Raw genomic sequence first — 17,132 nt, 5'->3', positions numbered from 1 at the left:
CAGAGAGTGCACACATGTTTGCAGTATGGTGTTGGAATGTATATAAGAAGGAATTAAAAAAAAAAAAATAACACATTAAAAAACTGATTTAGTACTGTCAGCCAATCAGCTTCCAGCTCTAGTGGGCTCTAATAGATGGTAGATGCTCACTGGAATGTCTCGGCACCAAATGTGAATTCAATTTAAAATCAATCCGCGTGTACACAGGCTTTTTTAAATTACATTAAATACTATCTTAAAAGGCCTCCTAACTCACCATGTTTCTACCTTCAGCCAAAGTCTTTCTCTCCTGAAAATGCTGCTACACAACCTAATTGGTATACCTACAAACCACTGGGGAAAAAACATGCTTGGCAATTTAATGGCTACCATCAGTGAAAAAGCTAATCTTACCAAAAGGTTCACAAATCACTGTGTGAGAGCAACAGCTTTTCAACTTCTATTCTGACGCTGGTCTGGAGACAAGAGAAATCATGTCTGTAACAGGACACTGTAATGAAAGCTCAATTCACAACTATTGGACAGCAAATGTTCAGCAAAAACACAACTGGTCTACAATACTATCCTCGGCTGGATCCTCCAAACAAGACTAAAAACCATCCAATCAAGCCGTGAATCCTGTTCCTGTCATTATCGCGCCAGCCAATCCACTCCCTGACGCTCCAATAACAAGCAGTAATAAGTTCAATAAAACCCTAACAAGTTAATAAAATTACTAAATAAAAACTCATTGTTTTTTCTCTTTATATGTATGTGTCACAAAGACGGCCAGAGTGGGTGGCGTCAGACCAGAAGCAGGAAGGAATACAAACACAGAGGCTTGGATTTTGGTTAGGCTGAGCGCGTGATCGCGCTCAGCATTTAATAAACAGACAGAAAATAAAAGGTTTGAAACAACAAAAACACAGGACACGGCACTTGTAGCCAAAATAAAAAGACAGACAAAACGGACTAACACTAAACAAACGGTGCACGGAGAGACAAACAAACACGGTGAGAACAAACACTTTACGTTTACTTTTAATGATTTTAACTATCCTCTCTCTCTCACCCGTTCTCCTCTTCCGAACACCTAACCCTGACTGACTAAAAATGTGCCTATTTATACTGTTGTGCTGGGATTCAATTACTAATTAATTATTCACTTGAATCCCAGCACGTGAATTAATTCTGTGCAACCCCGTGCTCACATATTACATTTAACCAGCACGTGAAGTGATTTGTGCCCTCCTCGTGCCTACATACAAATCTACACTTTTTAAATATACGTGAAACACAGACCCGTTTATATCCCGTGTACCAATCTATACACCAACATTAACATACGCACGCATACATACATACACAGAACACACAAATGCACACAGGGGCGGGGCACTTTGCCACAGTATGTCATCCTTATTTTTTTATTAAAAAATGTTCGGGACTATTTTCTTAGAACGTTTTTACTCAGCGGAAAGGTACTCAACGAATCAGTACAAGTTCAAGGTAAATCTAGATTTTAAGGTGTTTTTTTAAAAGAAAACAATGGTAAAAATCGTTTTCTAACAGCGATAGTGCCCTCTCGATGATGGCTCTACCATGTGTTAGTTGACCTTGACTTTCGTTAGCGCCCTCGCCTTTGGCTCGGGACGCATAACTCTCGCCACGGTCAACTATCACACGGTAGAGCCATCATTGATGGGCACTTTCACTTAAATAATTAACAGTGAATGCATCAGTTAGGTAGTAGCACTGGGAGGCAGCAGCCTAACAAAATATTTTAATTTAGGGTCCAAGCTATTTTCACCTGTTTTTCACTGTTGTTAGATTTGTGGCTATAACTCTTTAACTATACAGGTTACAGGTACATGTCATACATGAAATGAATGTGCACACACTAGGCTTCCAGAAAAAAAGTGAAATAGTCTGAAACACCCTGTTCAATGCAGATAACAAAAAACAGCAGAAAAAGAGAGATTTTTTTTAAGAAAAAAAACACTTATTGTTTGTAAAAAATATTTTAGCACAGCCAGCTCAAATCTGACAGTGTACAATGAAACTTTTGCGACCACGGTAACATAACCCTAACAGCTCCTGTCTTGTGCATGTGATCCACAAACACGAAAAACAAATATATATATTTATTGGAAAATAGGTCCTTGTGCCTTCAATGTCGCCATTCCTCTTATTTTGTAAAGATTTTGTGTGAAAATGTTTGTTTACTGCACTGGCATTCACGGCTATCTTCTAACATAGTTAACTTCCGGAAATACACAAGTAGGACCTCATTTTAAAGCACTGACTGTCCTCTTTCCAACGCAAGCAGGGCTGTCTCTCAAGAAGGCAAATATCTATGTAGCCGGTGGAAGTCTTGTACAATAGCAAGTGGGGAAGTTACTTTTGTGGGATTAGATAGAAATAGACATAGTTAGGATAAAAGGCAATGAAGACCACTGTGACATGTAGTGAATGTTTGAAAACAATAATGGTGCCTTAGTTGCTTTAAATTAAATTTAAAGTATTTTTACTGTCCTCTTATTCCACTAATCAGGAGTGACTTGCGCTTTTTTGGGGCTTTTGACATTTCGGTTGTGAAAAACTAGTAATTTCCTTTCTCATTTTGCACCCTAAAATAAATCATTACAGAACACTTTTTTGTCACTCAGACCATGGAACAGGACATTTTTTTTATTGTACACGTTCCATTTAATTTTTAGTTTTGTTTTGTTTTTCATACCGTTCATCATTTGCAAACTGTATAATTCTCAAAAAGGCAAAAAGGTACCGGCTAGATCATTAAATATACTAGTGTCTTTTAATACAGCACCGAAATCAGTTCAATCATTTTCAACAGTTTATATGTCATAGAGTTATGAACAACCCTAGGTTGTGTTGAGTAGTATATATCATAAGCTTTAGAATAGAATTCTGAGTTGTGTTCCTACATAGAATTAAATATAGTAATCCACATCTGAAGATGTTGTTGTCATGGTGATCGTTAAAAAAAAAAAATCAAATAAATCAAATGTATTTCCTCTGTGAATAGCACTGTAGTATTTCAATTTTGTATGTATAGTGATCATTGTACTGCAGTTCTTCAGTTGATAAATAAGAGTGATTTTCAGTTCACACCAATGGAGTTTCATTTTTTCTTACAATCAACAAATACATTAGTATAATGAGTCACGCAATGTTCTGTGATAGTGCAATGCTTAAAGCTTTAATCAAACCACCAAACAAGAACAGCATAATCTTTAATGTGTATCAAATTATTCTACTTTAGCTTAATGCTTAAAAACGAATCATTCTTTTCTTGAATGTATGTTATCTAATACTAATTGAACAAATTGTGTGCAGTTTTTGTGAACTCATCACCATAAAGTAAAAGCTAGATGTTAAATGTTATTAAAAATAAACAGAATTGCCTTGAAAGCTGTGGTACAGTGACAATTTCAATCAACCCTGTGCTATTTGAATAATAGACCTATTTCAAAAAATACTTTATCTTCCTCCTTATCCACTGCCAGCATGTATATATGCTTGTTTTGTTTCTGATCTGGTGAAAGAAGAATCATTACACCATCAGACATATAAACAATAAATATTAATTTTATAGACAAATCATGCCAAGCCAAAAAGTCACAGGTACATAGATGTTAACATATGTGTTCTGATTCAGCCTAATGGGTTTAAACGTCAATTTACTTGCTTATTTATATTGCATGACCAACAAGAAAAAAACACTTCAGTTGTGACAGATAATTCGATCGGATTATGCATAAAAAAAGACAGCAATGGTTATTCGCTGTGACAGCTTTTATTTTGTCTAATTCAAAAACACCCTTAAGATATGGTGACTGTACCACATTACTGTATAACTTGTGGAGTCGTTTACTGGCATGTTCCATATGTCAAATTAATTTGTGTATTTAAATTTGACCCTTATTATAACATCAGCAGTGTTGTGGCTAATGCAAAAATAATATCCTATTTGAAGAAATACTAGCCTACAATATATTTTTGGAAAAATCTTGTAACCCTTGCTCAGTATGTATACACATTTAATCAAAATTATTATACACTGGGGACTACATTTGTTATACCATTTGGAAAAAATTGTATTTCTATCAGAAATAAAATAGAACAAATGAACATGACATGAAATTTGACAAAATAAGCCACCCACCTGCTGAGAGCAAAACACAAATGGTTGGTATTAGGGAACATTGACGGCTCCCGTATCTTTTTTGAGGAGAGTATAAGCTTTACAGTAGCTATGTGTCATACAGCACATTCCATTTTATTAACAGTACACTGATTCTGAAGCACTTTTTATTAGCGCTATCCTGCAAAACAAGTTTTTTGTCCCTTACTTCTTTTTCTGGCCGTGATGTTAAATGTAAATAAAAAATGGGTGTACCATGTTCTATCATTTAAAGCATACGTTGCTGTTAAAACTATACAAAGGTATGTACCATATGATGACTCTTACAATTACCATATGAGTTTCAGTGAATTTTGTATTGTGCATTGGTTGCTAAGGGACTAAATTACAGTTACTAACATTTTATTGTGTTTGCCAGAACTGCTTGTAAACTGTCTTTTGTAAACTGTTGCACTGATCTGCAATATTTCAATATGCCACAAAAAATCATTGGTACTTGTTGCTCATCATGCTTGACCATTTCATATTTTGATAGTGTAGATAATACCTATGATCATTGTTATCATTCACAATAAGTATTGTGTCTAATGGTGAATTCTTCTTCATTTTCAAGTTCTAAACCTACAGTATTAGATTCTGGGGAAAGTTTCTTATCAGATTCCAGAATAAGACCCTACTATAGTTGGGTACTAGTGAAATGTATTTTTCAATTTCTGTAAAGCAGATTTTTGTTTAAAAATTGGGAACAGTGAAGCTGTGTGGAAGATTTTTCCCTTCAGAGGGAGAGCTAAAGATCAGTACTGAATGCGCTACTCATCTGCCAAATGTGGAAGATTGGGTAGATCAATGCAGTTACGGTACTACTGGATGCTTTAGGTTAACAAAGCAAATAGGTTTACTGGAACATACGGTAGTAGCTTGTTTTATTTTAATTAGGGGAAATAAAGATTATTAATTCGTGTGCCTCCAATTTAGGAAGTCTAAGCAGCCGAATCGTTCTCTACATGATAAAGGGCATAACGGCAAGCTGTGGAAGCATTTAATGTATTTACTGACATTAAAAAGAATGGTAGCTAGGGATCCAACAAAACAAACCTAGGCCCTTAAGGAAAATTATAGTGTTAAAAGTGTGGTGGTATTTAGATCATCCACAGGTAGATCAATTGTTTTTTAAAACCGCACTGCCACCTAAAAAAAAAAAAAAAAAAACATTTTCAAGTATATAAACACCTCTTTGGTATAATTTACTGAACTAAAGGAAGAGATTACCACCAATAGCCATTCTGCATTTTATTAGGACTTGACCCTTTAATGATACTTGAAAACAGAAAGTGATTTTATAAAAATCATTTTTCTTTTGTAAGTGGAAAATCTTTAAATATCATCATTTTTGTTCACCTGTCTTTCACATTTGTGACATGATAATTTAGCACTCTGAATCCCAATGTCATTTGTGTGCTAATTTAAAGATTGGTAGCACATTAATACCATGGTGTAATTATTAGGGAATGCTTTGATCCCTTTTCCTGAGTGGTTCATGTCTTTACCCGCAGTGCTTTGATGAATACATTAGAAAAAGATAAACTGTTTTCACTAGGAAGGAAATAGATTATGCCACTAGCGTACACTGTCAGTACTGATGTGCCTTTTATCAAAAAAAGTACATGTTGTCCATGTTGACTTCTATTTTACTTTTAATGAAATCCCTTGGTAAAATACTCTTGCAATTATATGTTGTTTAAATCCTTTGTGCCGTCCAGGTGACAGCACAACTTGGTACAAACTTAATCCAATATATGAGTGGTTCCCAACCTGTTTTGAATATGGGAATCACCTTGGTGTTTTTGGATTTACTTTTCAATCACTACCAGCACTGCAATAAAACCTACACAGATGTACAATTGTTGACTAAATAGAGCTTGTTTGCTTAAATAATGTGGGCCATAATCACAAAGCACATACTACTGTGCTAAGTTTGCACCATTGTTTTTCATAAAACGAAAAACAATGAAAAGTGCCAATGTTACAGAAATAACAAGAAACAACTACTAGGGCTACTTTGTTGTTGTTGTTATTATTATTATTATTATTATTATTATTATTATTATTATTATTATTCAACCTTTTTTCTTATATGGTGTTTACTGGTATGAACTGATTTTTGTACTACAGATAATGAATGAAAATTAAAGCTATATTTTTCAGAACCCCGCTAATTACTCTTTAAGTCAAGTCTAAATGAAAAATCTGGTACTTGCGCGGATTGATTTTAAATTTAATTCACAGCTGACGCTGTGATGTAGCACCGATTGGTGAAGCTGATTGGCTGATGGTACTGTTGAGGTCTCGAGGTGTCGTGGGCTAGTCGACAAAACACCAAGGACGGAAGGTGCTCACTTGAAGACCACAGAGATGTACCCTACTTAGCTCAATCCAGACAGTTGTCATGCTGATGCGCTGGGGAGACCACACTGTGGTTGATCCCTGGAGCCAGCATGGAAGCCATTGTGTGTGCTGATGCGCAACATAAGCTGATCCCTGGAGTCAGCATTACACTTCAGCCATCAACACCAGGCAGAAGGATATTTTCATCATCAAATGGAAGGAAACACAAATGGATGGAGACGCAGATGGATCACATTAGTTTATTGTAAAGCTACGTCTTAGTTGGTGCTTATTTTGGCGAGAGCCGAGTTCAAATCAACATGAAGTTTTAACATCCACTCTCCTGTAATGGAAATCATGAACATTCATAGAATCCTGTGGTTATTTCTCTCATGCAGATAGCCATAAATGACCTTTGTAAATATCCACAAGTTGTTTTTTTTTTTTTGTTTTTTTTTCTTGATGCTGGAAATGGCAGCAGACTCAATGTGCTAGATTTTCAAAGGTGACTAAATTTTAGTCAGACGTCTAAAGTTACACCTTATCTTAGACAGGCTTGTTAGAGCCATGAATTTCCACCGTGACTATTGTAAGTTGACGTTTCTAGGTGACAGAAGGGTGCTATTTGAGCACACAGATGACTAAAACCCTCCATAAGGTTACATTGGATTTAGACAACAAGCAATCAATGTGATTTTCAGAGTTTTAGACTTGTCTGTTCGCTGTCTAGGCAGTTTATTGTAATGTATGCAAATGAACAGTAAATGATGCATTTGTCTAAATGTAGACGACTACACAGATTTGAGAACACAGGTATAGAGGGGTCGTCCTAAAACCTGTCCGGAGATGCCCAGGGAAGCGCCCGGATACACACAGGAAAGCCCAGAGGCGCCCGGAGCCTATTATTATTATTATTATTATTATTATTAATATTATTATTATTATTATTATTATTAATGGAAATATCAATCACGTATTTATGTATTAATGTATCAGGAAACAGACAAAGCAAGTATGTTTCACGTTCTTTAGCCTGTTGAAAACCTGCAACCAAACAAAGAACATCAACTTCCTTCTATGTGTTTCATTGCTGCTTACTTTTAATAATGATTTAGGCAACTTGATACAACTTTAACAAAATAACACATGTTTATTAAGCAGTTGGCTTCCTTACAGCTTTGCTAGCATGCTTCTCTGTTATTTTTTGTTCTCTCTAAACACTTTACTTACAGTGTTCATCTCTCTGTTCCGTCCACAGCTGTGGCCCAATACAGAAACATTGTTTCCCGATATATTAATACATAAATATGTGATTATGTATAAGTCCAACTCCGAAATGTCAATGTGTGCAGTTTAAAACAAACTGCACACACACATGTATGCGTGTTTATTTTAAATGTATAAGTCATCCTAATTTTATTCCGCAACCTAATAACCTATAAAATAAAGATTATTATTATTTTACATGTTACATATTGGGTATTACCGATATTTCAATGTAGGTTAGCATAAATAAAACGTAATGATATGAAGAAAGACATAGCCCTTTGTTTTCACCGTACTGTAACTGACAAATACAGTATTTGTGAATGGTAGCCTACATGTCTTTCATAATATTAATTTATACAGTGGTTTGCAGAAGTATTCACCCACTACCAATAATGTCACATGTTGTTGAATTACAAATAATGTGTGCACAATTTTTCAAACTAACTTTTTTTTACTCAAAGCTGTCATAGTTAATCTGAACACTGTTATATGAGGAGGAGGTTAATTGTCAGCAAAACTTGCAAAGAAAATGTACAAAATTAAAAAATGTTGTACTCATAGCAGTAACTGCTGCAAAAGGTGCTTCTATCAAGTACTGACTTAAGGGGCTGAATACTTATGCAACCAGTAAATTTCATTTTGTACATTTTCTTTGCAAGTTTTGCTGACATTCAACCTCCTCCTCCTTATGGAGGAGTTAGAGAAAAACATTCTGTTTTATTGACTTACATGTCAGTTACACCCAGTTGAAGCAGGTGTAACTTTCGACGTCTAAACTACTGTTTTACGACGTCTACATACTCATAAAAATTGCACGTGAAAATGTTACTGAGGTCAACAAAGAATAGCTGCCATTAGATGACAATAGACACCTAAGTGCATCAGGTGAACATTTTAGAAGCTTTAGAAAATCACTCTTACACTCGACCCCCTGTCCAAACGTCTAAAAAGCTGAGTTACACCCATCTGAAGTCCTTCGTCGCCTTTGAAAATCTACCCCAATATGGCCACTCTTTTGAGATTGATTGGTCATCCATCTTTACTGTGGTCTTAGACAGTGCAGTTTACTGTTAGATAAGACATGGGGAAATGGAGTAAAGGACTGGCATAAAGTACAAAAATAAATAAATAATAATAGAGCAGTTATTTTATATCATAGGGTCAGGTTTGTCAAAGACGTCTTTGTTATGGTTACTACAAAAGCTTATATTGTACAGTATGCAAAAATGAGAGAAATTCAAGGTAATTAAAATAATACAAAAGGAGGGACATTCTTTTGTAACTTAAGAGAATATTCCAGCGGAGAATGTAGCTAATTAGTGAAGATGGTTTGACAGAATGGAGGATGGTTTGGTGGCACTGGAAATAAAATAATAAGATAATACTAGTTATTACCAAAGAATAATAAAAAAAGACAAAACATTGCAATATTATCATTTATGACTTAAAAGCCAAATTATTTTAGAGCAACTAATACACCGCCACATTTACAGTAACTATTTTATTATCAAATACATCAGAGAAGATGAAACCACAGAACTTGTTTAATGTCTTTAATTCCAATAAGAGTGTTGAGAAGATGTTATTGAAGGTGAATGAAAAAAAATGAAAGGACTGGAGCAGCATTAAACATTGCCATTGGTTTCTTTTCAGTTTTAAAAAAGAATGATATAAAGTTTTTAAAACCAAAAGTGTCTGTCTCATTTGCTCTCTCAATGGGATTTATTCTATTGCTATAAACAGTGATGGGTCTAAATAGTTCTGTCATTTAAACCATGAAAAGAAGGGGATTTTGACATAATCTCTAACAGTGTGTGTTTTACCTGCATTATTGTTATTAAAAGTTTTTTTTTTCTTCTAAAGTAAGTAAACAAAACATTTGGTACTATATTGATAATTAAACAGTGAAAGCATTTATGATTAATTCTTAGAGATACCCTTGCTGGTTTGCGGTGCGTGGGGTAGAGGCATTTTATGCTATCATCCATTTATTAACAATGTAACTAATTTGGCACATGCTTTTTGGCTGCCATTAGCTAATTATGCATTGTCCTTTTTTAATCACTTTGTCAACATCGATATACTTTCCCAAGTACATTCTTTCAGAGAATATTTTTTTAAACATTTCATCTGAAAATCGCTCTGAATCGATGGCAATTTGTTGCCACTTCTTTTAGACATTTATGGTTTCAACATATCTCGAACGCCAAAACCTATAAAAAACAGACTGATGGGTGGTGAAGAAGTTATTTTTTTTTCTTTCTCCAAAACACTCTTTATTCACAACAAAGATTTGTTTTCACATTATACATTTAATTTAAATCTTTGGAAATTATGCAGATTTTTTTAACAGGGATAATGAGTTATGTATTTTGTATTTTCATTTGAAAATAAGTCATTTATATGGGAGGTCATACTGTAAGCATTCCACAAATAGAGACAGCTGAATAAAACACAAGCCCCTCAAGATTGCTTTGTTTAGGCTATCCCCATGAGTGAAATAACCACACCACTCTATGGATGTCCATGGTGTTTTCTGTTTATGTAACAAGTATAATTTATGGAAAAAATTGTATGTTAAAACCTAGATTAAACAGCTGACATCACAAAATGAGCTAGCCTTGCATTAAGAACAATAATTTAGAACAGTTAGTTTTGCCCAAGTTATTCTGTCCTTGGATTTAAATACATGCAAGATGCATTAAAACACACACACACACACACCTATAAGAAGTAATTATATACAGGTATATATATATACCGGAGATTAGGTAGATTACGTTTACAATTAGCCATGCTTAAAATTCAAAAGGTAAAGCACTATTAACTCGCATTCACCACTATTACGTGATACACTTCACAATAATCACAAATAAATACTATTAAAACGCGACACTTTGAAACACCTACAAAGCATCTCTAGTCTAAGTGCCACACAACAGCTACGCCCAAAAGTTCTGCATCACCTAGAATTTTATGATTACGGCATAATTCCAAAAAAAAACCTACATGAACATAATTTAGATCTTTTATTTAACATTGTGTAATCAAATAAATTACAAAATGATATCGCAAGTGTCTACCGGAAGCCAGTAGTATAGTATTTCATATTAGATTTAGAAATGTCACATTTTTCAATTGTTGTCAGTTATTAATTAAGTAAATGGAAAGCTAATCAACAGAATGTAATTCAATATGTTAACGTGCCATTATACTGCAGGTTTCATTCGACTTGATGAACCAATAGGGTGATGCAACATTTTTGGCCATAGCGGTATACTGAAGGCTATGTTTGTTTCTGGAATCGTTTTTAATAACGTATTATCAGCCCTTACTTCTGAGCTACAAGTTTAAATGAATACAGTGCGCAAGCCCAAAGAGAGTGTAATACACAAATATCAACCCCCCCCCCCCCCCCCTTTGCGCCAGCCTTGTATATATTCTTTACTTTTGACTAGGAGCGTGTGCTTAAATAATAAAACAAAACATTAAATATGTTTATTTCGCACAAATATTACAATATATTACATTAATAAATGTATATTTAAAATCTTATCCTTACCAATGATGAAAGGTTTTGTCCTAAATATATTTGTCAGTGTGGAACACAAAAGTGATTCTGTAAGACACTTATTGCTGGTTAAGTGGTGCCTTTTTTTTTTTTTTAATCTCATTGGGAAAGTTTTAATCTTGTCAGATGTGGCAGATAATCATTAAAACGGACAATGGACACAGTACAAAAACTCTTATCACAGCACTAAATATATAAAATAAAGTAATTTTCTCTTGCTTTGTATCAATAACTTATTGTTTGGTATTGTGGTTGTAAAATGCTTGAACAAGAACGTTGTAAAATTCCTATTTTTACTATGATACATAAGTAAATATCCATGAACATATGCCCAGCTAAATAGAACACAAGCTTCCTATAATGTGCTATTTTTTTTTGCTTTGCTTTGTCATGTTGCTAGGAGACTACTTCCAGTGTACCTATTAAGCCTGGAACACACTGCCTGATGCGACCGTCGCATCTCAATGGAAGAGGTTGCGTCGCAAAAAAATCTTTGCGAGCAGGCATCACACACTGCCCGATGAAATCGCCTGCAGGGATGCGCAGTTCGTGAGTTTTTTTTTTTGTTTTATGATGTTTGACATGCCCTGGATGCATAAAGGGAATGAATAGGCGAAAACATAAGCCTGTCAGTCTAATAAATCTAGAATTTTGACTAGAAGGCGACAAGATCATAAGCATTGTACCTTATATATATATATATATATATATATATATATATATATATGGATTTATTTATTTATTTATTTTTATTTTTTAGCAGACGCCCTTATCCAGGGAGACATACAATTGTTACAAGATATATATATATATATATATATATATATATATATATATATATATATATATATATATATATATTGAAGAGAATACACACAAGGGAATCGCATCGCAAAATAATAAACTTGTTTAAACTTTGCAAGCTGACTAAAATCGATCACCTGACCCTGTAAAATCGCATCGCAAAGCATAACACACTGCCTGAAGCGACTGAAAAATAGCGTCGCTATTGATCGCATCGGGCAGCGTGTCCAGGGCTTCAGTGCTTTAAGGGATCAGGTTGAAAGACATTGTAAGTGGTTTATTATCACAGAATGATTGTACTGTACAGTATGTCGATGTTAGTCACACTTACAGGTTTGCACACTGTATCTAGTTATTCATATCCATTGTGTACTTGTTTATATCTGTATCCTATAAAAATGCGTTGCTATTCTCAAATGCTATTAAGATGATCATTTGCAAATAATAACATTTATGTAAATATTTATATAAATATTATGTTATTAAGTCAAGGATTGGATTGCGTGAGAAAAGAAAAAAAAATCCTTGCATTGAGTTGTACATTAGAATTCACGTCAGTGTGATTGATATCTGAATCCCCAGTTAAACTTACCTTGTCAGAAGCAGCTGCAGTAATAACCCATACACAATGTGCATTGTTCTCATACTGGACTGGGTAATTTGGAGATGTGATGATACCCTTTGGTCCTCTTAAATTGGACCCACATGTTCTTGCTGTATAAAAAAAAAAATAGAACAAAAAAGTTTGATTACTTAATGTGTTTAGGGGGTATCAAAGTTTCAACATGCTCGTGAACAATGTGTATGCAGTGTTACAGCTAATGTTAATTAGCTAATGTACATCTAGACTGCTGCAAATGTTAAAGCATTCACATGTACAAACAATGTGAACGATGAGTTCCATCTCCCTGCAAATTATTGAATGCTTTAAACCAAGAAACCCCAGAGGTATAAAAGCATGTTAATTACTTAAGAGTTAGAGACTTCTAAAGGAACATCAGAAATGAAACAGGTCTAAAACACTCTCTGTAATTAATGCTAAATAACCAGCAATTATCACCCATTTTAATTCAAACTGGTGTTACTGACTGCCAAATATATTGGCTCCTTTTTGTATGTTATGTCACTTATCAGGGGAAAAAAACCAAAAACATTAATAAGCAGTTTGATTTTAAAAAGAGGTTATACAGTGATGCAGACAAATATGTCAAGGTCAATTATGAAACAGTAGAAATGCTGCCAAGAAATTGTCAAACATATTTATTTTATATCTGTTGAAGGTGTGACATGTTGCCCAATTTAATTTAAATGACTGTCATTTGAACAAACCCTTGTGTACTGAAAGATTTATTGAATATCTTCAATACATACTGACATTTTTTCAGCTACAGTAGAACATTATCTTTGAACTACCAAACTAAATACCTTTGTATACTATTCAAATTTCAAAAATAATGGCAGTGTTATTTGTTTTTTAAATAACAGTCGCACTATCTTTTATTTTATGCAGTGGCAGCATCAAATAAATGCACACAAGTGCCTAGAAGGGTAGAGGTACCATAATTAAAACTTAACCCTAGTCTGGTCTTTCAGTGGTTTATTTTAAGCCATTTCATTCTATAATACATATGAGTCAATTCCCATCTCCATTAAAGGTATGGGTATAAGTTATCATATTTAATGTAGACTCAATTTGTATAATTTTCTGATTCAGTCATTACATCTTGGTGACTTTTTAAAACGTAGTTGAAGCACTCAAAGGCTACATTTAGAACAGCTGTTGGCACCCACAATGGAACATTCTAAATGCATCAGACTCGAGGGACTCAACTGCAGAATCATCATCTTACTGAGGCAGAAATACACCCTCATCTCCTGTAATCTCGTGTTAAGAAATGCATGTCGCACTACATCAAAACAAATAACTCATGGGCCAATTAAACTCTGTATCAAAAATAAATCAATAAATATGTTCTAACCAGGGGCAGGGCACAGAGCTACATCAGTGCTTCCCCGCAATTGTCAAATATACATTCTCAGGAATTTCAAAACATACATCTCTAAATAATGTCAAAACAGTTTAATCTGTTTAATCTTTAATTTTAATTATTGGTACGTTCTTATGATGCGTGCTGAAATATTACCATAGCCCCTCCTTTATTACCATAAAATGACACCTTTATTTCAGGAATAATAGCATGACCATCATAGCATGCTACCTCTATTTTTTCGTTGTAAATGTAGCCAATTTAACATTCAGAATGAGTCCAATCTCCATGTGCATTTGGTAACCTGTCTCTCTGCAACAACCCGTGCCTAGTGGATGCCACATTTATTCTATGTGGCATTTCTTACTGAGTGTTCTAACATCCACTCAAGGCAGAGTGTTGCAGGAGGACAGGTTAATGGCTACAGTACCAAATTAACTTGGAGGACAGAGATTTTTCTGGGAGCTCTAATGAGGCCACAATGAAGCTTTAAACTTCTGAGAGGATGTGCTGGCTGAAAATAATACAAAGTGAATGTGTACAAAAATATATTCCATGAACATAGTTAGTTGCTCTTTAATCCATCTCTATTAACACTATCTAACATTGTCCTTACATTGTAGTGTCTAGATTTGGAATGTGTCCTCACTCACTTACCACGGCAGACTGGCCTGTGGTCACTCCATGCAGCCAAAGTGTCTGTCACTTTCTGGCAAGTGATGCTCTTTGAACCCTGGAGTACATAGCTGTCATCACATGAGAACTGGACACTGGCACTAACCCTGTGGGAAATACAAACAAGCATCCACAAGCTTCAATCCTGCTGTGAAATATACCTTTAAACACAGTGTGTGATGCATCAAAAATACTTTCTGACTTTGCCTATTAATATTAACATAGACATACAGCACACATCAAATCCGAATACATAAAGTGCTACTGAATGCTCACATCATACACAGCTCTGAAACAGTTGTGTTAATTCAATATTTAGTCTTCAGCATCACATGTTCATATTCCACGTACATAACAAAATAAATATGGTACTATACCTGGAAGGGTTATTTTAGAAAAGAAGTGGAATACATTTCGAACAAACGTCATCTTTTCACCTTATTTTGAATTAAAAATACATTAAGAATAGTAAATGTGTGTATTGTGAAATTGTAATTTGATTTAAATTGTGGCAATTGTTTACTGGTGTTTATTTTCTAGAACAAATAAAATAATACACAATATATTAAGTCAAACCAGCTATACAAAACACTTAAAAGAGGCTAGTATTATTTCAGTTGTACTGAAGTCAGAAATATTTCAATGGGAGCGCATTATATAGACCACTAGCTGGAGGCACTACAGTGGTCAGTCATTCAGTGGAACGTCTTGAAAAACCTCAGTTTGAAATAAATTTCTAATCATTTTCTCTTTAAATACTATTGTTATGTCAATAGTATCACCATATGAGTTAATGGACTTTGTTTAGTAGCAAATCTAAATCAAATGGTAATTAATACAACAATTGTAATAGCACAAAAATGTGCAGTTGTTTTTGTTCTGAGTTGTTTCTTGTAAGTTTATATTATATACAGTATATTTTTACTGGTCTATGATGCAATGCCTAGATGAAACACGTCTCAGTTAAAATTGTACAATTGTAAAATTGTAAAATTGATGTATTGTAATATCTGAACCCCAATTTCCCCAGTTATGTGTTTGTGTCGCAAATGTAATGTTATCTTAACAATGAATAAGCATTTTAACAAATATTTTACACTTGCCTGTTGCCACTCCGTAGCAGTATATCAGAGACGTATTATTGAGAGTGTAACATTTACATATACTATATATATATATATATATATATATATACAGTGCCTTGCGAAAGTATTCGGCCCCCTTGAACTTTGCAACCTTTTGCCACATTTCAGGCTTCAAACATAAAGATATGAAACTGTAATTTTTTGTGAAGAATCAACAACAAGTGGGACACAATCATGAAGTGGAACGAAATTTATTGGATATTTCAAACTTTTTTAACAAATAAAAAACTGAAAAATTGGGCGTGCAAAATTATTCAGCCCCTTTACTTTCAGTGCAGCAAACTCTCTCCAGAAGTTCAGTGAGGATCTCTGAATGATCCAATGTTGACCTAAATGACTAATGATGATAAATAGAATCCACCTGTGTGTAATCAAGTCTCCGTATAAATGCACCTGCACTGTGATAGTCTCAGAGGTCCGTTTAAAGCGCAGAGAGCATCATGAAGAACAAGGAACACACCAGGCAGGTCCGAGATACTGTTGTGGAGAAGTTTAAAGCCGGATTTGGATACAAAAAGATTTCCCAAGCTTTAAACATCCCAAGGAGCACTGTGCAAGCGATAATATTGAAATGGAAGGAGTATCAGACCACTGCAAATCTACCAAGACCTGGCCGCCCCTCTAAACTTTCAGCTCATACAAGGAGAAGACTGATCAGAGATGCAGCCAAGAGGCCCATGATCACTCTGGATGAACTGCAGAGATCTACAGCTGAGGTGGGAGACTCTGTCCATAGGACAACAATCAGTCGTATACTGCACAAATCTGGCCTTTATGGAAGAGTGGCAAGAAGAAAGCCATTTCTTAAAGATATCCATAAAAAGTGTCGTTTACAGTTTGCCACAAGCCACCTGGGAGACACACCAAACATGTGGAAGAAGGTGCTCTGGTCAGATGAAACCAAAATCGAACTTTTTGGCAACAATGCAAAACGTTATGTTTGGCGTAAAAGCAACACAGCTCATCACCCTGAACACACCATCCCCACTGTCAAACATGGTGGTGGCAGCATCATGGTTTGGGCCTGCTTTTCTTCAGCAGGGACAGGGAAGATGGTTAAAATTGATGGGAAGATGGATGGAGCCAAATACAGGACCATTCTGGAAGAAAACCTGATGGAGTCTGCAAAAGACCTGAGACTGGGACGG

At 34.8% G+C, this 17,132-nt stretch overlaps 1 protein-coding gene across 1 annotated transcript in view; it reads right to left on the bottom strand.

Moving 5' to 3' along the window:
* Nucleotides 1-17,132, bottom strand: part of LOC117411047 (CUB and sushi domain-containing protein 1-like) — a 615,018-nt gene that overhangs the window by 212,768 nt on the left and 385,118 nt on the right. Inside the window, exons 9-10 of the mRNA XM_034921683.2 lie at nt 14,822-14,946; nt 12,769-12,890 (exon numbers count right to left, since the gene is read on the bottom strand). Of these exons, the coding sequence (XP_034777574.2) occupies nt 12,769-12,890; nt 14,822-14,946 (247 nt within the window). The remainder of the gene's footprint in view (nt 1-12,768; nt 12,891-14,821; nt 14,947-17,132) is intronic.

This window comes from Acipenser ruthenus, chromosome 6, assembly GCF_902713425.1.
Source record: "Acipenser ruthenus chromosome 6, fAciRut3.2 maternal haplotype, whole genome shotgun sequence".
Classification (NCBI taxonomy): domain Eukaryota; kingdom Metazoa; phylum Chordata; class Actinopteri; order Acipenseriformes; family Acipenseridae; genus Acipenser; species Acipenser ruthenus.
The sequence above is the reverse complement of the archived record's forward strand: the minus strand, read 5'-3'. Positions and strand labels throughout refer to the sequence as shown.